This window comes from Ananas comosus, linkage group 22, assembly GCF_001540865.1.
Source record: "Ananas comosus cultivar F153 linkage group 22, ASM154086v1, whole genome shotgun sequence".
NCBI classification, from domain to species: Eukaryota; Viridiplantae; Streptophyta; class Magnoliopsida; order Poales; family Bromeliaceae; genus Ananas; species Ananas comosus.
Window position 1 is genome coordinate 7,644,762 of NC_033642.1, and position 26,270 is coordinate 7,671,031.

Below are 26,270 nucleotides of genomic sequence, written 5' to 3' on the forward strand. Positions count from 1 at the left end.
GACGTCACGTTGTCGGCAATCGAAAATAAACGCTACTGCATGGGCCGTGCTGGCGGAGAGGCAGAGATTTTTAGGGCTATGGTTGAAGGCGACGGCAGTGGCAGGAGCGGGGGCGGGGCGCATGAGCGCGGTGAGCTCTACTGGGCCGCTAGGGGGTGTGATATCAGTCTTGATGTGGGAAACGAGAACCCATACCGCAAAAACCCCAGTCGCCAAAACCCGCAAACACGTCAACAATATACGACAACCGCCGAAACCACGGAGCGAGCACAGCGCTGGCGGCCCGCTCTTTCGGCCTCGTATTGTTTAACAAGCCGAAAACAAGCGCTGGCTGTTAAAGTATCGAGCCGAAAATTCAGCTTGTGTTCGGCCTCGTTAATAACGAAGCGACACAGCGGCTAACCCGAGCTCGGCCAACCAACCAAACAATAATAAAAGATTAGATTGAATATATATAAAAAATAAATTTATAAAATTTTATCCATTAGACTTTGATGTAATAGTTGAAACTTTATATATAAATAAGTCTTTTTATGATTGGGCTCGCTTTATATTTTTTTTTGCTAAAAATTAAATAATAAAATATATATTTATATATATAATTATTTATTTATATATAAATAAAATTAAATAAATTATATAAATATAAAATTATGTATTCGAGCTGTTATCGGCGAACATGAGTGAGCTGACCGAGCGTCGTGTCGGCTTGGCTGTTTATTAAACAAGCCGATAAATTTAGCTCGTGTTCGGCTTTGTTTACTAAAAAACGATTCGATTTCGAGCTCATTTCGAGCCGAACACGAGTGGTCGCGTGAACAGTGAGCTGGATTGCCACCCCTACCGCCCGCAGCGCCCAGAACCCTGTGGCAGCCAGAACGGCGCAGCTTCCGGATGCAGAGAGCGCATGCGCTTTCGATTTCCAGCGTTTCTCATTTTTTCTGTGGCACGGCGTTTCTCATTTTTTCTGTGGCCAAAAAGGAAAATGAAGGTAATGGTAAGATAAAATGACAGGGTTCCCTAACCCGAATTCCTATGTCGCACGTGCGGGCCACATGACCGGACGGGCCGCCCCACGGCCCCTCCCGCCTATATTCGTTTTTTTAGATTTTTTTGTATAATTATTTTTTTAAAATATAAATTAATCAAAATATTAGATTAAATAAATATAATTTATTAATTTTTTAAAATATTATAGTATTTTAAAATATTTAAATAAAAAGTTTAAAGGATCGCTCAGCCCGGATTGAAGCTATGTCCGCAGACTCTGTCCCTAACCTGTGGATATGTAGCTACAAAAAATTATGATTTAGCGTTATTTAGTTTTACGTCTAAAGTCGGAAAATTGCTCGCAAAAAACTATTAGCGGCATTAAGCTTTTAATGCCGCTTTTACTCCGTGTTGTTAAATTTCTACCGATATTTAAATAGATTGTCGTTAATGTTAAGTAATTAATAAACATTAAATAAATACGTTTATGAGATAAACTATTACCGACATTATATTAAATGCTTGTATTATTTAATAATCTCCAGCACATGCCGCGTAATTATTATTTAATTTGCAATATTTATAAGGGGCCGTTTGGTTGGATGTAGTTGCAGAAACAGTGTAGTTGGAAATACATGCAGTTGCAAATGCTGCAGTTATAACTACACCTAGTCTGTTTGGTTTTACGCAGTTGCAACTGCTGCAGTTACATTTCTTCTGTTTGGTAATATGAAGCTGATAGTTGTATTTATGAATTTTGTCACCTCTTCAGATAGAGTGGTGAGGTTACCTTCACTAAACATAAAATAATTGTATAAATTTATTAATTATTTAAATTTACTATTTATAAATAAATAAGTAGATATATATAATATTTTTATATTTTTCGATAATTCTTCAACTTATTAATCGACACATTTAAAATTTTAATTTATTTAATTTTAATATGTAAATCAAACTTTAAATATTTAAGCGATTCTCTCATTTTTTTTTCAATTTTAATAATTATAATTAATTAAAACTTATTAAATTAACATACACGATCACATTCTATAAAAATTTAGAAAAAAAAAACTATATTTATATTTTAAATAAATAAATTTAAAAAAATTAATTTTTTGCACAAAGCTTGTATTGTCTAAAAAATTTTATTAGTATGAGTTTATTTATAAGTATTTTTATTTACCTATATACATATATTATTTATTTATTTAGCTATTTATTTATTATTATTATTATTAATTTGTGGGTGATCCTATCCCTCACCAACTGCTGCAGTTGGAACTACGATCAATTTGGATGTAGTTCCAACTGCAGCATTTGGGCCTTCTTGTGCAGTTGGAACTGCAGCAGTTGAACTCAACTACACTAAACCAAACAAAGGAATTGTGGCTGCACGCATTTGCAACTGCACTGCAGTTGCAAATGCGTACAACCAAACAGCCCCTAAATGTAAGTATACTATTCTTGTTTTTAGTATTAATAAATGCCGGTAATTCTATATTATTTTGCAAATATAAATATTATTTAAATTATGCTTTTTGAACAAATAAAAATAATATAAATAATAATTTGTACTATCATATTTTTACCATAATACTTAAAAATAATGCATTTTATTAAATAATACGTGATTTCTGTATTTTCATGTAATAAGTAATATATATCATACATAATAAATTAACACAAATTAAATAATAAGCTAATTCTCAATTACACAAACAAATGAGTTAAAATCTTGTATTACATTCAATATTCAAAAAATAACATAAGACCACCAAATTTTTCTAAACACAAAAATAGTAATGCATCCACAAATAACGCATCCAAATACATAATAGTCACATAATATAAAGTAGTTTGTGAATATAACAAAATAGCATAAGATGATTTATATTTTCTTGAATTTCAAATGTATCCTTACTTGCACAGAACTTGTGGAAAAGTAACATGTTAAGAGTTAGTTTTAACAAGTCAATAGTATACATTAGATGATAAAATCAAATTAAAAGATAAAAAAATAAGTCTTATACAAATGTAAATGGTCAAACCACAATTACTGCCACAACATAAATAATTGTTTGAAAACTTCCATATGATCTTAATAACGGCTTGTTAAGCTCTATTGAAACATTTATTTGAACTTCCCAGCATTACGATCCTAACGCCATCTATTTTAGTAGTTGGATTTGTGTTCAACAAAGAACCTTATGCAACATACTTGTGAGGCTTTTTCAAACTCTTTAGATATACTTCAACTCTTTTTCAAACTCTTTAAGTATACTTCAACTTTACCCTAATATTCAGTAAAGATAAAAAAATATAGTTAATTTTTTTAAAAAGTTATGACTAATTTGCATTAGTGAGTAAATATCATATGATCATAATAATATACGTAATTAATGGCATAAAAAGTATATTGAAATAATATTGAAATATAATTAAAAAATAAAAATTGAGATTTGTATGCATAAAAAATAAATAACAAGAAGAATCAGAATAAATAATAGAGAATAAGTAATAGAAGATAACCTCATTATCTAACATAGTATGGACATCCTTTCCAACAACTTTTACTCAATAACCCTGCATTCAAATATAATGTATGTTGGATATCTATATTGATCTTAACTGCATATAACATTTTATACAAGAACATTAAGATAAATTAATTAGAAAAAAATTATCTCATTTAGTGATACCTCAAAACTAGATCCAGAACGTATCTCAAAGCTAGATTCAGAAGATTGTATTTCATTACTTGGTGATTTTTTAGAGGGAATGTTATTATTGCCATTATACAAAGAAAAAAAGAATTTGATTNACCTTCACTAAACATAAAATAATTGTATAAATTTATTAATTATTTAAATTTACTATTTATAAATAAAGAACGGTGCAGCTTCTGGATGCAGAGAGCGCGTGCGCTTTCGATTTCCAGCGTTTCTCATTTTTTCTGTGGCGCGGCGTTTCTCATTTTTTCTGTGGCACGTGCGGGGCCACATGACCGGACGTAGCCCGCCCCACGGCCCCCTCCCGCTTATTTTTTTTTTTTAGATTTTTTTTGTTATAATTATTTTTTTTAAATATAAATTAATCAAAATATTAGATTTAAATAAATATAATTTATTAATTTTTTTTAAAATTATATATTTTAAAATATTTTAAATAAAAAGTTTAAAGGATTTGCTCAGCCCGGATTAAAGCTATGTAGGGCAGACTCTGTCCCTAACCTGTGGATATGTACTACAAAAAAATTATGATTTAGCGTCATTTAGTTATTACCGTCTAAAATCAAAAATTTGCTGCAAAAAACTATTAGCGGCATTAAGCTTTTAATGCTGCTTTTACTCGTGTTGTTAAATCTTCTACCGATATTTAAATAGATTGTCGTTAATGTTAAGTAATTAATAACATTAAATAAATAACGTTATAGAGATAACTATTACCGACATTATTTAAATGCTTGTATTATTTAATAATCTCCGGCACATGCCGGTAATTATTATTTAATTTGCAATATTATATAAATGTAAGCATACTATTTTTGTTTCTAGTATTATATTAATAAATGTCGGTAATTCTATATTATTTTGCAAATATAAATATTATTTAAATTATGCTTTTTAAACAAATAAAAATAATAAAAATAATAATTTGTACTATCATATTTTTACCATAATATTTAAAAATAATGCATTTTATTAAATAATACGTGATTTCAGTATTTTTATGTAATAAGTAATATATATCATACATAATAAATTAACACAAATTATTTAATAAGCTAATTCTCAATTACACAAACAAATGAGTTAAAATCCTGTATTACATTCAATATTCAATAAGTCCATATATCACCAAATGAGGGCAGATTACTCATTAGAAGTAACAGATTTTATCCCTGCCTCAACCTCAAGGGGCTTTACATCTGATAATGAGATCATTCAACTGAAATTATACAAAGTACTTCCAATTGTCTTTAGCAGAAAAGGCATTGCCCAACTACATCCACATACAATACTTACGAACCTAATTTTAGGGTTTAATTAAAAGAAAATGACAAGAAAAACCCACTACTTCAAAATCTAGCTATCAAAGTTTAAATATTAGACGATTGCATTGGCAAAAGAAAGATAACTCCAATTGTTTAGAGAACTCGCCTTCTGAAGCATCATCCGTGTCCGTGCATAAGTCACTGGCAAGAAAATTAAGGATTAACAAGTCAATAGTATACATTAGATGATAAAATCAAATTAAAAGATAAAAAAATAAGTCTTATACAAATGTAAATGGTCAAACTACAATTACTGCCACAACATAAATAATTGTTTGAAAACTCACATATGATCTTAATAACGGCTCGTTAAGCTCTATTGAAACATTTATTTGAACTTCCTAGCATTGCGATCTTAACGCCATCTATTTTAGTAGTTGGATTTGTGTTCAACAAAGAACCTTATGCAACATACTTGTGAGGTTTTTTCAAACTCTTACTTCAACTTTTTTTCAAACTCTTTAAATATACTTCAACTTTATCCTAATATTCAGTAAAAATAAAAAAATATAGTTAATTTTTTTAAAAAGTTATGACTAATTTGCATTAGTGAGTAAATATCATATGATCATAATAATATACGTAATTAATGGCATAAAAAGTATATTGAAATAATATTGAAATATAATTAAAAAATAAAAATTGAGATTTGTATGCATAAAAAATAAATAACAAGAAGAATCAGAATAAATAATAGAGAATAAGTAATAGAAGATAACCTCATTATCTAACATAGTATGGACATCCTTTCCAATAACTTTTACTCAATAATCCTGCATTCAAATATAATGTATGTTGGATATCTATATTGATTTTAACTGCATATAATAATTTATACAAGAACATTAAGATAAATTAATAAAAATAGAACTACCTGATTTCGTGGAACCTCAAAGCTCGATTCAGAAGATTGTATTTCATTACTTGGTGGTTTTTTAGAGGGAATGTTATTATTGCCATTATACAAAGAAAAAAAAGAATATGATTAGATGATTTCAATCTTATTATAATTAAATAGTCATTTTTATAAAACAAATAAACATAAATTACAACTCGAGTTTACTTGCGCACTGCCTATTGGATTAGATGTGCCTATTTGTGGATTATGATATATATGAGTATTTAAAAACATTTACTGGCATTTAATTTTAAATGCAGATAATTAAATACTATTGATTTAGTAAAAAAAGATAGTTATGCAAGGAATGCAAAACCAAAACGGATCCAGCGTATACTTTCCCCACTATTTACCGATTACTCAGTCAAATACGATCGCGTTATAGCTAGGGATGTAAAACGGGTCGGATGCCACGTGAGCCGCCTGGCCTAGCACGGCCTTGGACCGGGCTAGAACATGGCATGGGTATTCTAGCACCCGTGCCGGACCGGCCCGGCCCGGGGCTCTGGGCTATGCTGGGCCATTTTTTGGAGCCCGACGTTCTGGTACGGCCCGAAACGTACCTAAGCCGTGCCGGGCTGAAGGGAGGCGGGCGGCCCGGCACAGCACGGCCCGATCGGTTTGGGCTGTGCCAGCCGGGCTAGCATGGCCAGCACCCGATGTCAATTGTCTTGGGCCATGGGGTTTGAGCTCCTTGGGAGGAGGGCTTCCCAGAAGCTTAGACCTTGGGAGGAGCACTTTTGGTCCAATGAACCAAAAAATTTTGGTCCATTGGACCAAAAGTCTATTTCGTTTTCTTTTTTTTTTAAAAAATAAATAATACAAATTTATTTATTTTTTAAAAATTAAATATTTACTTTAGTATAATTATTTTTATAANGGTCTTAAGATAGGGGAACCCCTTGGCCCCCAAATGGCTCGCAAGCGTACTTTGCGTCACGCAAAATTGCATAATTATATTATTTTTATATTTTTTTAAGATTTTATTTAAAATATTAATTTAAATAAAAAAAACTTATTGTTTATATTTTTAAATTTTATACTAAATTTTTTTAAAAAAATTTAAAAAATACGGCCCGTGCCTTCCGGCCAAAGGGCCGTGCCGAGCCAGAAGGTAGACAACTTGGCGTCGGCACGGTCCAGACCGAAATTAATTCGGGCCGGGCTAGGCCGGCCCCAAGCCCGTTTCGGCCCGGAATATGTGGGCACGGCCCACATTACACCTTTAGTTACGACCTCAACTCGCTTTCATCTCTCTCTCCACTTCGAGAGCCAAAACCAAAACCCCTTCCCCTTCGCTGGAGCTTCCTCCCTCTCTCTCTCTCTCTCCTCCCATGGCGCCTCTCCTCCTCGGCTCCCGTTCCTCCGCTCCCTCTCCCTCCATCGACGGGGTCTCCTCCACCCCGCTCCTCCCCCTCTTCGCGATAAGCTCCCCCTCACACCCCCTCCTCCGCCCACTCTCCCAAGCGGGGCTTCCACATTGGCTTCTCCCCTTACCTCGCCCTCTCCCCCACTCGAGGACGAGCGAGCGTAAGGGAGATACCCCAGCCCTAGAGAATGCCTGGTTTATCGCGGCGCTACTTCTTGTGGCGATTTCGTCGAACACGTCGTGGGCGACGGAGGTCGGCGTCGCGTAAGATAGCCGCTCCCTGTCGTTAATAGACGGAGGGAGTTGTTCTTCTTGGGATCCGTCCATTACCCTCTGAGCCCGCCTGAGGTTATCTTCTCTCTCTCTAGTGATAAAATGTATAGATTGTCCCTGTAATATCCCAATATTGCGACTTGTTTCCTGTAATTCTGAAGTGAATGTTTTAGTTCTTAAAATTTCACGTGTATTACACTAGCCACTAAATTGGTCGTTAAATATATATTTTTTTAAATGTTTAGAGACGAAGTGTAATAATATACATGAAATTTCAGGTATTTAACTGTTTAGTTAAAAGTACAGGTACCAAGTTGCAATATCAGTATAATATGTGGATTATACGTAAAGTTTGCCTTCTCTATAGTTTTTGTATGCATGGGATATGTTTGAGGTAATTCCTGTGTGAAGAGTTGATGGCTAATTTGAGTGGTGGTTTCTTTTGGAGTCAGATGTGGCCGGACCTCATCTGGAAGGCGAAGCAAGGGTCTCAATCAAGGTTTTAAGCGTCCGTTAGTACGGGCCGTATCCACCTTATCGTACCGTGCCAACAAAATACAGGCACAATACAGACCCCGTGCCGATGGCACAACTCAAAACCCTCTATTCTTTAAAATTAGTAAGTAATTTTTTCAATAAAGTTCAAAAGATATGATAAAAAGATATAATAAATAGTTAGAATATTTTGTTGCTAAAGAAAATAAATATTTCATACTATTATGTGTCGGCACATAAGAATTTTTTTGACCGGCNAAATAGTTAGAATATTTTGTTGCTAAAGAAAATAAATATTTCATACTATTATGTGTCGGCACATAAGAATTTTTTTGACCGGCACGCATCGGCATGGCTCGGCACGCACCGTGCCGTACCGTGCCGGCAAGTTTCCGGCACGACCCCGTGCCACGACACTTAAATCCTTGGTCTCAATGTGATTCAGACTTTCGTGCTCTGGAATGTCCATGAGCCTGTTCCGGGGCAGGTATGGCTTGGTTAATTGCTAATAGCTTGTTTGGTTTGGTTCAGAACTTGTGCAGAACTGTCGCTTGATTAGTTCTTTTCGATGTAATTCTACCTGCTTTTCCACGGGCACTACCCGGCAGCTTCGTACTGGTGCTTAGTAACAGAAGATTCAAATAGGAGTTTCTGCTTCTGGCCCCCAGAATGCTATTTTGGCTTCTCACTTCTGCGAATTCTGGTCCTATTTTTGTGAAAATGGCTTGTTTTTGCTTATCTAGCAGATTAGCTGTTCCAAAAAGCTGTGCTGAATGAGCACTAACTTTTCACATTTATATGCATAATAAAGGATTAAAAGTTGGTCTTCGTTGTGAGTGCAGTTCAACTTTGAAGGAAAGTATGACTTGGTGAAATTCATCAAGTTGATCCAGCAGCAGGGTATGTATGCCACCCTCAGGATTGGCTCTTTCATCCAGGCTGAGTGGAATCATGGGTTGGTTTCAATTTACTTTCTCCTCTTAGCTTACAGTTATACCTACTTTCCTCCTTGAGATTCATTTTTTTTTAAGTTACAATTTTGCTGTGCTAATGTGCATCTTGGTCGATTTCAGAGGGCTGCCTTACTGGCTTCGGGAGGTTGAGGGCATCGCCTTCCGGACTGACAATGAACCTTTCAAGGTAAAGAAGTTGCTTTTAGTTTTGACATGCTATATTTAGCTTAAATATGTGCTGCATAAATGTAAATTCTTAATATTTTATTGTAGTAATACATTTCGCTTTTGTGACAGTACCATATGAAGAGGTTTGTCGAAAAGGTAGTGCAACTTATGAAGAACGAGAAGCTATATGCTTCTCAAGGAGGCCCCATTGTTCTATCGCAGGTTCTTTCTGGGCTTTTTATGGTGTCTTTAGTCTCTTTCTTTTTATCTTTTCTATGATCAACTCAGACAAATTGTTCCTTCGCCTTGCGGGAACTCTGTGGTGAACTTGACTTCAACAGATTGAGAATGAATACAATAACATCGCTCCCATGGTTGGGCTAGCAGGGATGAGATATATCCAGTGGGCTGGCAATATGGCTAATCAGACAAATACTGGAGTTCCGTGGGTGATGTGCAAGCAGAACAATGCTCCTGACACAGTGGTGAGCATTCTTATTATTAAATCTTCTTGTGAAAAAGGAATGTGTTCTAATATCTCAACTCTTGAGTTCATAAATCAGGCAGCCAGAGGACAATTTTATATCTTTGGAAAATATATGATATTCTCGATGGAATATTAACTCCAATCTTCGATCTTTCAGATAAATGCATGCAACGGAAGGAAGTGTGGAGACTGTTTCTCTTGGCACAAAGCATCCAAGCAAGCCTCTCCTATGGACTGAGAACTTGACTGCTCAGTAAGTATATCACTTTTCTTATCTGAATAGAAAATTAAAATAATGTAGCTAAAGAAGGGAGAAGCCACATGGGCATTGACTGATATGTATCAAGTGCTGAATTTGTCATGTCTACTGATGTCAAGCGAAAGAGTTGCATTAAATTTCTCTATGGCAATACAGATGCATATGTCACTTCTGGCTTTCTTTTTATCTAACCTCAGAGGAAATGCAAGTTATCTAGTAAGATAAGAGTACAGCTATAAACAATCTGACTACAGTGCGTAAGTTCCAATATATACCAAAATTGCAGGAAACATGCATAAGCTACTTTTTTATTTGTTTGTTTGTTTGTTTTTTTTTTTATTTTGATGAGAGATCATGTTGTTCTAAAAAAAGGAGCAAATTTTGTTCATTTCAGATATAGGGTATTTGGTGATCCACCATCTCAAAGATCGGCTGACGATCTTGCTTTCAGTGTTGCACGTTTCTTCTCAAAGATTGGCACTCTAGTTAACTACTACATGGTAATTCATCGTGTCTGTTGTAACACAACGTGCTTATTAAAATTAAAGGAAAAAAAGAAAATGGGAGGATTATCCAGCATAACATTTTGTTATTATTGCTCATTCTTCACTCAGTATCATGGAGGGGACCGACTTTGGGAGGACAGGTGCTGCTTTCGTCATGACTAGATACTACGATGAAGCCCCTCTAGACGAATATGGTTAGGAGCTGAGAACCATGATCTTCAAAATTTGTTATCATATTTTTTATCAAGAAAAGAAAAAGAAATATTTGAATCAGATTACATAATTCACAACTTATTCTGACAGCTTTTGCTTATTACATAATCTCAATTTCGACAATTCGAGGAACAATAAATAAATTTTTTTTTTTGGCCTTAAGAAAGAGATTTTGTTTTGCATATTATTCTGGCTCCATATGTTTTTTTTTTTTTAAACATCTGATGGCACTGTGCATTTGCTTGCTATCTTTTCCTGTAAATGTAGCTTCTATCTAGAGGCAGAAGACTTACCAATGAGACGCGATATTCGGCCAGTGATTCAAGTGGTGCATGCCTTTGTGAATGGCACTTACATAGGTAATCTTTTGACCTTCCGCCTTATACTTATCAATAACAAAATAGTTAGTCAGGCACCTTTTTTTTTGGTTAGTGAATCATTTCGAAGATAAAACTGAAATTAATCTTTTGCAAGAGCAAATTGTTTGCAGGTGGCTGAGATACATATATTTTTTTATATGCAGTAGCTGAGTGCATATGCAGGTGGATATGCAGTTCAAATAAGATACAATTAAATATAATAAATTTACTAGATATAAAAATGTGATAAATAGAAAGAAAACATACAAAAGAGTTGAGAAAACTATGTAAATATGAAATGTTGTTAAGTTGTAGGACTTTCTGACATTATAGATGTCAAATTTTCAAGTGTTTTTAGTCAGATAAGTATTTTCTGCATATTCTTAAATAGTCAATACAAATCAAAGTCATATATTTCAAATTTGTCGTAATGTCTATTTCATGCATTAGGCACTCTACTGTTGTCACCATCCAAGCATAGCCATATTAATAAAAGTTAGGTGATTCTCACACGTATTGCACCTTGCAGGATCTGCGCATGCAGTGAAGCTCGCCAAAAAGTTTGTCTTCCAGAATGCCATGGACCTAAAAGCAGGAATTAATCACCTAGCGCTTTTGTTTTTGACAGTAGGAATGCCGGTAATGATATAGGCCGATCACCTAACTGAAAAGGCCGCTTCATTTTTGGAACTTAAGCTGTCCTTATAATTCTACCGCTCCTAATTGTGAAAAGAATGTTTGTTAACATCTTCAATTTCTCATATTTAGGATAGTGGAGCTGGGTTAGAAAAGAAGTATAGTGGTATTGACGAAGTCATGATTCAAGGTCTTAACACAGGGACTCTGGATTTGACAGTAAATGGCTGGGGGCATGAGGTACATACTCGTCGAATGTTTCAAACCTTATCTTCCGTTTTCTGTTAAATTATTATCATTGAAGTACATACCAAGCTGTTGATTATTTAATTAAGTGGCTTACTAATCTTAACTTACCATCCCATAGGTTGGATTGAGCGGAGAGAAGTTGGGAATCCACAGTGAGGAAGGATCTAGCCGTGTTCAATGGCAGAGGCTACAAGTGGCTCGCCGATTACCTGGTACAAAGTAACATGAAGCAGATGTTCTGTCTTATAACCAAATGGAAAGACGAATAATAATTATTTATCATAACTAAATGGTTCTTAGTACAGCTTTATGAAATAATAAAGATCGTTTTTGCCAAAGCAGGTAGTTAATGTGGTTTTGGTTCATCTGCTTCTCAGAGATACTTTGATGCTCCGACTGGAAATGACCCAGTTGCCCTAGATATGAGCAGCATGGGGAAGGGGCTAGTATGGATCAATGGCGAATGCATTTGGCGATACTGGGTGTCCTACCTTTCTCCGTTGGGACAGCCTTCTCAGTCAGTGTAAGTGATTCACAAGTGCTTGTTCGGCCCAACTTCTGAAATAGCTCTTCCCCAAAAATCAGAAACTTCTGGAAACCAGGTTTTTGTCAACAAAAAAAGCAAAAAAGATGAGTTTGGAGTTTTCTCTGTGACGGTGGTAAGTTAAAAAGTGCATGTGGCCTGAAAAGTGGAAACCCAATTAGAAGCTTCACAAGAAGTTGTCAATTATTCCAACAGCTTTACTCAATCAGTACTTCTGCTTCTCTTTTCCTCAAGCCTTCTTAAGGCTGAAGAACAACCTCATGGTCATGTTCGAGGAACATGGAGGGAGGCTGGGGGACATATCAATTGTAAAGGTGAAGAGGGATAACATCTGCATGTTCGTCTCTGAGTACCACCCTGCACACATTAAGTCATGGGTGAGGCAGGACAGCCAGATTCGGGTAATTGCTATAGATGTTAAGCCGAGTGCTACCCTAAAGTGCCCTGAGAAGAAGGTGATCAACCAGATTATGTTCGCGAGCTTCGGGAGCCTCATGGGCGTCTGCGGTAATTTCACCGTGGGGAATTGCCACACTCCACAGGCCAAGATCCTCGTTGAAAAGGTAAACATTATTCTGCTTCTACAAAAATATACGTATATATCCACACAAAATCACCTATTTACACATATCCGCCTTTAAAATCTGAATTTCATTATGTACCCCCTTGGAAGTGTAGTTTCTTACCAAAGTTCCTTTTTCTTAAGTTGGCAAGCGATCCAATTCATGGAGGTTAGGTCGTTTCTATCCGAATAAGTTTTTCTAAGTAGAGGGGTTTTTGCAAGTACATGGATTTATGTGCAAGGAATCAAGTTTGTTAAGGGCATTTATGAAAAATTTAAATTTTCTAGGGATTATACTCACAACACTACCACGAAAATGATAATTTTGCGGTTTTTATATGTAAATATTCTTTCTCTATACGACCTGCCTGTGTGGTTTACCGTATAGATCCAGTAATTTGATTGGTATTTGAGACGACTAATATACTCTTGGTATAAACTCGCTCCCATGTGATTTGCTTAATACATCAAATAACCAGATTATTAGTTCAGATGACTTACAGTAGATTGGTAGTTTAGTTTAGTTTCTTTCGCAAATGTATTCATTTTGGTTCGTTCTCATCAAACTGCGATCTTAAATTGTTCTTCTTTCTCGATTCGCAGCTATGCCTGGGGAAGAGATCATGCACTCTGCCCGTCTCGCACCAGGCCTACGGCACAGACTTGAATTGCCCCGGAACTACGGGCACGCTCGCAGTCAAAGCTAAATGTTCACGGCGGAATGCGAAGGCGAATCCCTCGAAGTAAATCGCTGTTGTTGGATTGATCGAGGAACTTGAAAATGCGATGTAATGATTCCTTTAAAATGGCAATGAAAAAGTTATTGCATTTGATCTGAGTTTTGAGGATTAATATTGCTTGATAATAGTTGGATGAGGATATTTTTATTCGTGAAACATATTTCCCTTTTTGTTATGGTTATATTCATGATGTGATTGATCATCGGCGGACGACGACCGATAAGAAAAAAGAAAAAAAGAAGGAAATTAAAGAGATGTAAGTACCAATAATAAAATGCTTTACAATTAAGAGGAAAAATTATGTTTAGGGTAGAACAAAATAGGCAATTAAAGAAAGAGGTGGTTAGCTCCAATTCTATCAATCAATTTTTATGGCATCTTTTCCGAAATTGCCATTCTAATTAAATCTCAGGAAAAGACTAGGTCAATGACCCTAATTACAGGTAACTACTAAGAAAACAAAAACTAATCACGAGGGGTTAGTGCCTATTTATTTTTGTAAATCTCGAAGGTTGAACTCATGACTCCGAAAAAGTCATTAAGATTAGTGTTTATTTCAATATCGAAATCGCGAGATTATATAAACTCACACTCACAATACGAAGATCAACTTTTCAACTTTAATTCAGAACAGAACGAAGTTGAGTTTGTGGGACTCACAAATTTCTCACTCTTCGACTTTTTGCTTTCAAAAGCCTCTTATGTTAGATGGGTAATGCATTTGACTCGACAAAAGAGAAAGAAAAAAAGAAAAAAAATAATCACACTCAACTACAATTGTACGAATCGAACTAATCATGTTCCCCACACTCACTTTGGTTGGGCACGTCTCCTACCAACCGTTGCAAAAACATAATAATTTCTCTCAACAAACAAACAATAAAAGTGAATCAATTATTACAAATCAAATTATTATAATTTACTACTACAACTCCTGCATGATCTCTCTTCTTGTAGGTTAAGGTTACATGATGATATTCTCCTCATGGCATTATAATTACCCTTTTATATATTTGCTTAAATAACACTACATCTAAATTGGTCCACTCTATACATTTTATTGAAAGGTTTATATGCTACTAATTATCAGGTAAATTACACCACAGGTCACTGAGCTTTTGACTAAACTTCATTTAGAAAAAAAGTGAAGTTCATTTTCTATTTAGTTTAGGCTTATTCCCAGCAATTTGGATTAGTTTGCTAGCAAATAGATGATGTGGCAAATAATTCACTTACCACTTTTTTTTCTTCACACGAGGGAAAATGCTGATTAGGCTATTTGCCAATTGAATAGTAATATGGAATATAATAGAGCTAAAATTCTTAAACCGGTTATACCATTTTGGATGATGGCTAAGTCCAAAAGGTTAAGAAGGCTAAGCGTGTTAGAACTAGAGTAGTTTTAGAATAGGTGATCTTCTGATAAGTGGCGCGTTATACTGCTGATGATCATCTCAATGGGTGAGCCCCTAGGAAGTTGGTTATCACCATATTAACCTTTTATGAGAAAGATTAGAAAGTTTGATGAAGAAATCTGTTGGGTAGCTTAAACTTTTGAGAAACAACAGTTGTGTTACATTATTTAATATTGTGCCGTAGGAGGTATTGAGTTTAAAGTCTATCAAGCTTTTAACTTTTTTTAATTTCCTTGTTTTCAATTGAAGCCCACTCCGTTCTCTGGCTGCTTAAGTTTTTTCAGTGAATAATAGTTGTTTCATATAACGCAATAGATTCTAATTATAGTAAAATAAATTTTAGGTTTAGTACATCAATTGTAATAAATTGAATTTAATGACTTGATTTAAACTTTTGATAACTAAATTCACTAGATCAATAATGCACAATTCATTCTCCTGCAGCAAGGGTGTCTTATTTTTACTGGAATAAGCATTGGGTAAAAAATTATAGTAGCTATAAATGAAAATTGCCAAAATTAATTAAAATTATCACCATTTTTTATATAAAAAAATGATTAGATAGCTATTTAATTTTCTTCTAGATTAGGTGGAGAAATTATTGGTGCACCTTGTTGAATGGGTTAGGTTAGGAAACCACTTTTTTTGATGATTAAAAGAGCTACTTTGTAGGTGGAAAAAAAAAAAATACACCATATTTGGTGGATCTACCTTGAAAAAGATGCCAACAAAATTGAATATTCTCAAAGAAAAAATTTATCATCAAGTTATTGCTATTTGAGGAATTGATATAATCAAAACAGTTTATTATTATTATCGGAATAAGGAAAAGTCTAAATTATTACTAGATGTAATGTATTTGCTTTGACAATATTATTTCGTATACAGAAGCTCAAATTAGATGTGTATACAAAAGCATTTATTTCAAAAATAATTTTAATAATAATTCATACATATAACTTGGTAAAATCAAGTGCTCACTCTACAAATAAATAATACAAGATTAGGATAACAAAATGAAACTTCAGTAGCGAACTCCCTAACGATGCCTCGTTGGGGAGTTTTCGATTCGCTGCCGCATGTCAGTTTTATCTCAATCCAAATATTTATTGAAAAATTCGTTAACGAGGCTTCATTGGGGAGCTCCCCACTATTTTTTTTTTTTTTTTTTTTCATAATGGATAACATTGGAGCTAGATTGGTGATGGCTTGGGAAAAAAAATGACAAATGTTACAACTAGAGAGAGAGAGAGAGAACAAAATGGTGTTATCAAAATGAGCTCTCAAAATTGAAAACGATGCCAAATAATTGTTTATTTCTAAAAGCTTAAAAATGCGAGAACATAACATTTTTGATCTTTTTATATTAATACTTTTCTTTACGTCTGGATTTGAAACTTTTAGTTATAACATGTGTTTCAAAAAATTTAAGCTGTTAGAAATTTTTTTTTTTTTTAAAAAAATGCTAGTTGTACATTCCAAAAAAAGACGTACACCTTACAACTTTTATGCGACAGTTTACAAATATTTCAATAGTAGGTCTTGAATGATAGGGTGTAAGATTTATAATTTCTTTTAGGATGATGTACCGATAGAATTACTCTAATATTTTGAATATTTATTTCATACTAAACCTAAAATAATCAAGTTAAAAAATTATTGTAAATTATATATATAATACAAAAGAAGTAAAAGAGAAACTGGGAGAGGGACCGACCGTTCCTAGTGCAGATGGCAAAGGGTTTGGTGGTTGGTACCCGAGGTCTCAAGTTCGAATTCTAGTTAATTCACATTTCTAACTAAATTTATTTCTAAATAAAGTAAATAAAGCGGGTCGCATGCTATTTATCTCAAAAAAAAAAAAAAAGAAACCGGAAGAGAGAGGGAGTTAGATGCAACGAGAAAACCAAGGGCGGAGTCATTGAGGGGCCCACAGTGGCCATGGCCTCTCTAACTTTTTTAAAATTGCATAAAGTCCTTTGTAATAAAAATTAAAATATTATAAATTTTAATTTTAGGGGGCTAAATTTTTTAATAAAATTTGTGTCTCAATTTTTTTTTTTCAAATTTCTTGGTTTTTTCCTTCAACTCTTACAGTCTTGTCCCTCTTTGAGCATATTGTCATTATTGTTGCTAGTAATAAATGATCAGTGAATCTGACAAATTTTTTTTTTTATTATCCGAGGTTGAATTTTTTTTTTTATCAAATCTAAATTTTATTCTCGACAAATTTTAATTTCTGACTTCGAACCTGGAGAAAGCTAAGAAAGATACTATTAAATGGGTGCATCCAAGTTGGCTGGTGAGGAAACGAAACACAAGAAGACATTTGGCAGTAGTTGTTATTTTTGGATTTTTTCCAATAAATGTTTCTTTTGGCAGACGTCTCGTTGATTATTCACAGGCTGTCTGCAAGGTCCCTGCAGAGCGCAAAAGATTCTACTATACATCAGTCATACCACATTATTAATTAATAATTAATTATATTTTTTCTAAATAAAAAAGTATAATAAAAGTATCTTTTTATTAATTATGATCGGACGGATGAATCTAAGGGAACAATTTGATTGGCTGGTTATGCGATATCAGTAATATAACTAGTGTATTTTAGATTTTTTTTCCCACCCTAATAGACTTTTCAAATAATTTTTGTGCGATAAGAAACATAAAATTTTGTTGGTAAATATTTATTTTTTGAATTTTAAAAATTTATATTTTATTTTAAAAAAATTTTAGAAATATTTTTAGGCGTTACAACATTAATAGAGAGGACGAAATAATTAAATTGGCCTTATTTGTTCTATAAAGAAAAAAAATAATTTTTTTAACGGAATAGTGACGGAACCTGACCCTGTGGCGATAAATGCATCAACTTTAAAATTTGAGAAAGTAAAATATAGATTTTTAAAAGTCATGAAAAAAAATGAAAAAAATACAAGTATTTACAAGAAAATCTTCTGTATTTTAGGCAAAAAATATTATATGACTACCCTCCTCGCTAGGGATGTTATTGAGTACAGATACTCAAAATTTTATCCGAATTCGAACATGGTGAATTTATCGGAAGGTATAGCTCACATCCCAAACTACAAATAAGTTCAGTGGTTTTAGGGTTTACTAATTCTTTTTAATTTGGAGCAAAACAAAAAAAATAATACGACAAGTTTTAAAAAAAAAAACGTAACATTTGGACGCTAATGTTGTAGGATTACAACTCATATTGAATTGTTGATTCTAAATCCTTGTATCGACTAACATTAACGTAAATATAACATAATTATTAATCACGTCGAAAGAACCAAATTCAAACGCAAGCCATTTACTCACGAAAAATATGTACGTCAAAGAAAACAAGTATGATATGAATATAATTAAAATGAATCTCATATTTTAGTCATCAGTGTGTAATAATTTTTTATACAAGAGATACAACAGAGAAAAAAATATGCGCCCTTAATATAATTGAATATAATATATAATATGGGCTAGGGCTGGCTACTATACTCTTATGAGTATAGACTCTTTCGTACTCATAAGTTTTCGACCGTTGGATGAAGAAATCTGTTGTTAGGATGATAGTGGTTCCTAATTAGATTAATAGTGGTTCCTTAAGGTTGAATGGGTAATTGGTTGAATAGTATGATCTAACGGTTGATCAAAAGAGTAGATTTAATGACCGAAAATTTATGAGTACAAAAAGCTTTTTATTCATAAGAATATAGAAAACAACAAACAAATAGCTAGAGAGAGAGACAAGAGAGGAGAAAAACTAGCTGGGCGTTGAAGTGTGCTAAATGGTTTAATTATTAGTCCTATAATATAATAATAATATAGAGTTAGAGTAAAATGCTATCGATAGCATTAAGCACTTAGTACTACCAACTTTTCCACCATTAGATCTATCCCATTAACCATTTTCACCCGTTAGATCATGCTATTCAACCAACTATTAACGCAATCCTAGGGGACAACTATCATTCTAACCGCATATCTCTTAATTCAATGACCGAAAACTTAATAGCACTAATAACTTAGGCTCAGTTTGGTATTGAGTTCTATGTAACGCTATTAGATAAAATAGAGTTGAAGAAAAAGCATATAAGAATATGCTTCTGTATTCTCCGGTGGGACAGCAGAAAATATATCGTAACCGACTCATCGTGTTATGCGGAATGTAATATTACATACGGAAACAAACAAGGTATTTTGCCAACATACTTTCTTGAGATGGATCTAAATAGAATGGAGTTGAGAAAAATGGATCTAACGCTATTAGATAGAATGGAATTGAGAAAAAGTATATAGGGATATATTTCTGTATTCTCCGATGGGACCGCAGAAAATATATCGTAACCGACTAACCACAATATGCGAAACGCAATATTACGTACATCGTATTTTTTCGTTGTCATTTCTCACTGCACGTAACGCAATCTCTCCGCAATCCCAAACGAAACCTTAATGCTATTAATAATATTCTAGACTACTAATAATACAATAATAAGGTTAATTTGCATAAAATATTTATTAATTTTATGTTTTCGCAAGAATAGACCAAAATTTTAAATTTTTACAGATTAGATTTAAATTTTTATAAACTGATTAAGTTATCTTTATTTCTTTTATGCTTTTCTCTCTTGTTCATTTTTTATCCTCCTCCCTTACTTCTTACTCTTTTTTTCTTTCCTCTTTCTCACCTCGTTTGACAGCCAACGTCGGCTGCTGCTACTGAGGGCGTGACCGTGGATAACTACGATAACACGAGCGCCACAGAATTGAAGATGACAGAGTGCGTCGGGGCTAGGGCGACGGTTTGCGATAGAGAAGCAAGGAAAGGGGGCGTGTTGCGAAAAATGGTGCAGAAATCAGAAGAACAAGAAAAAAAAAAAAAACATATTTTTTCCCTCTTAGGAATCGTTGCTGTTGCTACAAGAAATCCAAAAAGCAGAGAAGAAAGAAAAAATGAAAAAATTGCATTGTTTCAAACTAAATTATACCATTTAAAATTATTTGACATTAACTTGTATCATAAAAAATAAAAATTATACTGGTTGAGACTAAATTACACTAGTCTAACTCCAAATATATAAATTCTTTACATTTTAAAGTGGCATAAAATCTCCACACAATTTTCAAAAACCTACTAATAATGATAATAAATAAATAAATAAATAATAAATAAATAGAATTATGCTATTATGCAATAAAATAGTACCAAACGCTTGGTGCTACTGGGTATTCGGCCGTTGGATGAAAAAATATGCTGTTAAGATAATAGTGGTCCTCTAGAGTTGAGTGGGTGGTTGGTTGGTTGAGTAACATAATTTAACCGGTGAAAATAATCAAAAGTTAAATCTAATAACAGAAAATTCTTTTTTTTTTTGAGAAATAGATAGCATGCTACCTGGTTCATTCATTAAGTAAAATAAACTGAGCGTACAAGTTGGAAGCAGCTTAGACCTTCGAGATAGCGAAAGGCAAAAGGCGAAAAAAAAAATAAAAAAAATCAAAGCATGGTGGTCCGAGTGCTGATCAAAAGTTTGAGCTAATGACAGAAAATTCGATAGCAACCGAAGCTTGGTACTATATAGTAGTCGGATTCAAAATAAATAAATTATAATTATTAGTTGGTGTGCACACAAACATAGCAACTAATCTCTCTCTTATATATCATCATCATCATCATCATCATCATCATCACCATTCACAATTTGTGTGCGCCAAATAATAATTACATCGTCCACACGACCGCTTCAACCGCACCATTCCTTGGTTGGCATTGCATCCTCTCTCTTTCCCCTCAGGTACGCTCTTTCTCTCTCTACAACCACAACAACAACAACGAAAAAGAAGAGAAAAAGCTAGAGAGAGAGAGAGAGAGAGAGAGAGGGAGAGGAAGAAACTGGGGAGAGATCTCGTCGTAGATCTTGCTGCGTTGCTGCGGCTAGGGTTAGGGCTAGGGCTCCGCCTTTTTTGGTTTTTTTTTTTTTTTTTTTTTTTTTTTTTTTTTTGGTGGTTGTTGTTGTTGTTGTTCTCACGCTCTTCTCTCTGTCATGGAGGTGGCGGGGGTGGGGGCGGAGGGGATTAGGGCTCGCGTTTGGGGCTCCCGGATGCGTAGTTGTTGAAGCGGAGGAGGAGGAGGAGGAGGTTGGAGGAGGAGATGAGCGCGTCGAGGTTTATAAAGTGCGTTACGGTGGGGGATGGGGCCGTTGGGAAAACCTGTATGCTCATCTCCTACACCAGCAACACTTTCCCCACGGTGAGCGATCCTCTCCCTTTTTCTTTTTCTTTTTTTCTCTTCTTGTTTTATGTTGATTTGTTTTGTGTGAATGCATGATGGGGTTTTGATGGGGAAGCGTTTGTTTTGGGGGTCGGTGTTAAGATTTGTTGTTGTAGTTGTTTGATCTGAGAGAATGTAGCGTGCATGGGTTTTGTAAATTAGGATCTTGTGCTGATCGAAAGAAGCTATTTTGTGATAGTTACACGATGATGATTGGCTTGTTTGATGTGCGTTTTGCTCAAAAATTTTGACGGGAACTCTCGTGAATCGTTTTACGAATTGAGTTGATGCTAGTTAATTTTAAGCCGGTGAGGAAATGGGGAAGTAAATTAGGATGCTGACAATTGGTTTGAAAGACATGGAATCTTTGAGCAAATTAGATCTGGTCCATTCCGCTCCAATCGTGATCAAAACGGCAAATAAAACAATTTCCTTTGGTCTTTGTTTTTGTGGAAAGTCTATTTTTATGGCATTTGATTTTGACGGCGCATTTTTCCTTGAATTTATCTGCTACAAACTTTGCCAAAGATTCTGCAAAATTTCGGTTGTTTTGAATCGATGATCAGCTGCAACAGAGTTCTATCACGGTTGATGTTGTATTGGTTTGATTTCCTGCTGCAAGAAGATTAGATATAGGGAAGAAAAGGAGAGGCTAGAGCAAAGAAGAAGGATGCAAGAAGAAATGCAGATAGTGAAGTTTTTGTTTTTGATGAAAATTTTCTACTCTGTTGTCTGTATTGGTCCCCTTTTTCTGCCTATACACTGTTTTACTTATCTTAGGTTGGACTCCTAGCCAATGTCTTATGCAGGGGCTTTGTTTGGACAGTTGTTAACATTTGGCCCTGCTGTTTCTTCTATTTGACAGTGACTAACATAAAACCTTTGAATAAAACTTTTGATGCCACTGGGACTCGAATTATATGGCTTGATTTTAGACCCAAACTAAAAGCTAGCTAAATTGACTCATTAAGACTCAGAATAAAGTAGACAAACCTGAAGAAAAGTTTAGATGCAATGGCAATAAAAATATGTCTTTCATTGAACCTGACAAATCTAAAAACTGTCTTCTACTTCGAACAAATCTAACCACCCTGAGTTGCACCAAAATAAATAGGCTATATCTGACCTAGTTTTCATGTTTCTTTGGGGCGTTTACATATGTATCCCAATAGAATCATCTAAGTGCAAATATATGTATCCCTCTTAAAATATGAAATTTGATATATACACCTTAGAATTGCAGTTTCTTACAAAAATTCTCTTATCGTATGTTGGGTTAAATCCGTGAGTTTGGGGTGTTTTGTGCTATTTGGGCCTTTTGGTGGTTTTGTTTGCTTTCAGTTTGGAGAGATCTAGGATGAAATTCATGCTTCTTAACTGGATGAGGCCTTCTGTGGGCCCTCGCTGTGTACCATGTATCTATAAGCCTATAGTAAATGTATAATCAGCGCATTTTGACGCTCATAATAAATCTCATGTACTGTCTTGCTGTTACAGTCATTCAGTTAAATATTTGCAGTAGTATACACTCCACATCTTAGTTTAAAAAATATTGATATTCATATGCACGGCACTCAATATTGCTTAAAAGTTATCGATATTCGTGCATATAGCTCTTAATATGTATAGTCACAGCATCCTCCTTTTCGCATTTTCTTGTATAATTGCTATATTTATGGTTTCATGAAAAGATCTACATTCTTAGGTTGTCCTGCAGTTATCTTGATTTTCTCTAGCCATGGAGACGCAGAAATTTAATGCATAGTGACTTTCTTCTTCAATTGTTGTGTATAATTCTGTTCTTGGATGAGTACGTCTTTATGCGTCAATTATTCGTTCTTTGAAGTATATGTATTGTTACTTAACATTTTTGTGATGCAGGATTACGTTCCAACGGTCTTTGACAATTTTAGTGCAAATGTGGTGGTTGATGGTAGCACTGTGAACTTAGGTTTGTGGGATACGGCAGGTAGGTTTTGTTCTTTCTCAATTTATGCTCCTTATTTATTTCCATCAATTTGCATATCTTCCTTTGAAGGCCCTGTTGATATGGCACTTTAATTAATGAAACAGGGCAGGAGGATTACAATAGGTTAAGACCATTGAGCTATCGTGGTGCTGATGTTTTTCTCCTGGCGTTCTCCCTCATCAGTAAGGCGAGCTATGAAAATGTTGCTAAGAAGGCAAGGGTCCTTTCCTTTTTTTAAAAAAATTGTGCTTGTTTTCCTTGGTACTCTACTTCCTCTCTTTTTTTCTTCCTTTGTGATCTCTGATTCTTTGAATCTCTGTTGCTGTTTTCCTTATCCTCAGTGGATTCCTGAGCTGAGGCATTATGCTCCTGGTGTACCTATAATTCTTGTTGGAACAAAGCTTGGTATGATTTATAATCTTAGCTATACCTTTCAAGTGATATCTCTGTTAAAACTAAAGTATCTATACATACATCTGTAGTTCTTTTTCTCTTTGGTGGCCTTTCTGAAGTAAAACTAAAGTAAAATTGCTCTGCTCTGCTCTGCTAAAGTAAAACTAATTCTCTGATAAGTATTTCAATGATGAACTGTTTTTGATTCAACTGGAAGCTGCTAAAACTGAACTGTGTAAGCATGCCTTATGGATGAGAAATGTATCTCCACCAAGTGAAGGCGAAGCATATATCGATTATTGATTTTGTGGATTCTTTTTTTCCCTTTTCATGGTCCTGATTATTCTTGGTTAGGGCATTTATGAACAAACACTAATTGCATGTTTCAATAGCAAATCACTGGATATGTGATATGTTTATGCAACAATACTTGTAGAGCAACTTAAACAACAGGATAACACTCTCTGTGCACCTATTTTCGAAGTTAGACATCATTTAGTGGATTTGCTAATTTATCAAGATGTAATATTTGGTATTTTCATGTGTGCATTATGTAGGGTTTTCAGTAATTTGAGCTGGCTGAATTGAGTAACAGTTTTCAGAGTTCTTTTTCATGGGTTTAATAGTTTTAATGTTTCATTGCAATACTAACCAGGTCTTTCCATGTTTTGTTTGAAGATGCGCCTTTTTTTTTCTTTTTTTGGGTTTGAGGTCCATGTAGTGATGTGTCTATCGCAAGTTAAAATGTTGTTAAGATCATACTCTTCTTTTATTCTTTATGCAACTGAGAACTTGGTTTGTTCACAGATCTTCGAGATGATAAGCAGTTTTTTATAGATCACCCTGGCGCTGTTCCCATCACTACTGCACAGGTATATGGCTGGTCAAATTTCTACATATATCATATGATTCAACTTTTGCTGCTACACATATAAGATTTCCTCACCTGAAATTGCTAATTCATGAAGGGAGAAGAACTCAGGAAGCTAATAGGAGCTCCGGCCTACATCGAATGCAGCTCGAAGACCCAACAAGTTATTCATTTCTCTTTTTCTGTTCTTTTCTCTCTACTTATCTCGCATATCATGCTCCTGTTGCTTTGGGAGCTATCTGACACCCCTTTTCTTCCCCTTTTCCTGTAGAACATCAAGGCAGTTTTTGATGCAGCTATTAAAGTGGTTCTCCAGCCTCCAAAGCAAAAGAAGAAAAAGAAAAAGGCGCAGAAGGGCTGCTACATCTTGTGATCAAAGAACAGACGACAGCGACCCTTTTCTTTAGTTCTCCTTCTCGCTAGTCCCTCGGCTTCAGCAAAGGATCTCGGCCTCGGTCTATAATCTACTGACACCTGTAACACAATCTATCAGAGCATTCAGGTGATCTGTTTCATCTCCTCTCCCTCTCTCCCTTGTGTGATGATCTTGTGACTAACTGGTTGTAATATATGGCGCACCAATGTTGTTCAAATGATCTGTTCACGGTATTATTAGGCAAAATCTTGTTTGTTAATTGTTATCTGCTATACTTGAAAAGTGAACGTGGTTTTAACGGCTATTATGTAACTTTATTTACTGGAAAAGTTTGGTATCTTTGCGGCACTCTCTGTACTTCCTAAGTGAACCGTCGCAAACCTTTTCGCCTTTAATCTTAATTCATTTGTTCTAAGTGCAGCTCTATACATGGTTTTTTTTTTTTTTTTTCCTTTCACTGAAGCGTTTAATATTGTTTTTTATTTTTTTTTCACCTTGTTGAACATCCAATCAACTTTCAATTTTTGTTTGTTATGTTTATTTGTCTTTTTTTTGGGGGGTGGGGAAGTTAAATCGACTTCAAATTCGGTAATGAATAGATCGCACGACATCTCCACACAAAGGAAGTGTAGTTGCAAATAATTGACAGGTTGATTCCTCCTCCATGTGGGTTGCGTTGAAGTCCATCTCACTGTGATGTGATTTGTCTCTTTATCTTGTTTTTTTTTTTTTTTTGGCCAAGGCTCATCTTCCCAGCCAAGCTTCATTTGAAAGCTGGTGGGAAAAAGTTTTTTCTCCTGTTTTGAACTGAGGAGAGATTGTGTTATTAGAAATGCCTATTAGATATACATCCCATCTATCTAATAGTCTATATTTTTACTGACTAATGACTAAATTTATTTAAATTTTTTCTAAATTGTAGAATGTAGAGGGCGTAAGATTTACCATTGTCCCGCATATTTTCATAAATATCATATTGGATTAAAGATATAAATTTTATTAAAAAATGGAGATGCGTGAAAGTATGCTTTCATTCCAACTTATTTTCGTTTAATAGTGTTAGGCTTAGTTTGGTATTGAGATCTATCTAACGTTATTAAATAGAATGGAGTTGAGAAAAAAGCATATAGGAATATGCTTCTGTGTTCTCCGGTGGGGCCGCAGAAAATATATCGTAACCTACTCATCGCGATATGTGGTCTTCGGTG

At 34.5% G+C, this 26,270-nt stretch overlaps 1 protein-coding gene and 1 pseudogene across 1 annotated transcript; both read left to right on the forward strand.

The window, feature by feature from the left end:
- LOC109727109 lies at nt 7,280-13,914 on the forward strand (annotated as a pseudogene).
- LOC109727693 (rac-like GTP-binding protein 5) lies at nt 20,899-25,477 on the forward strand. The gene is made up of 8 exons (XM_020257871.1): nt 20,899-20,977; nt 21,233-21,432; nt 23,335-23,422; nt 23,527-23,636; nt 23,764-23,827; nt 24,623-24,687; nt 24,784-24,849; nt 24,958-25,477. Exons 2-8 carry the CDS (start codon nt 21,334-21,336, stop codon nt 25,057-25,059), a joined length of 594 nt encoding a protein of 197 aa, XP_020113460.1. The 5' UTR covers nt 20,899-20,977; nt 21,233-21,333; the 3' UTR covers nt 25,060-25,477.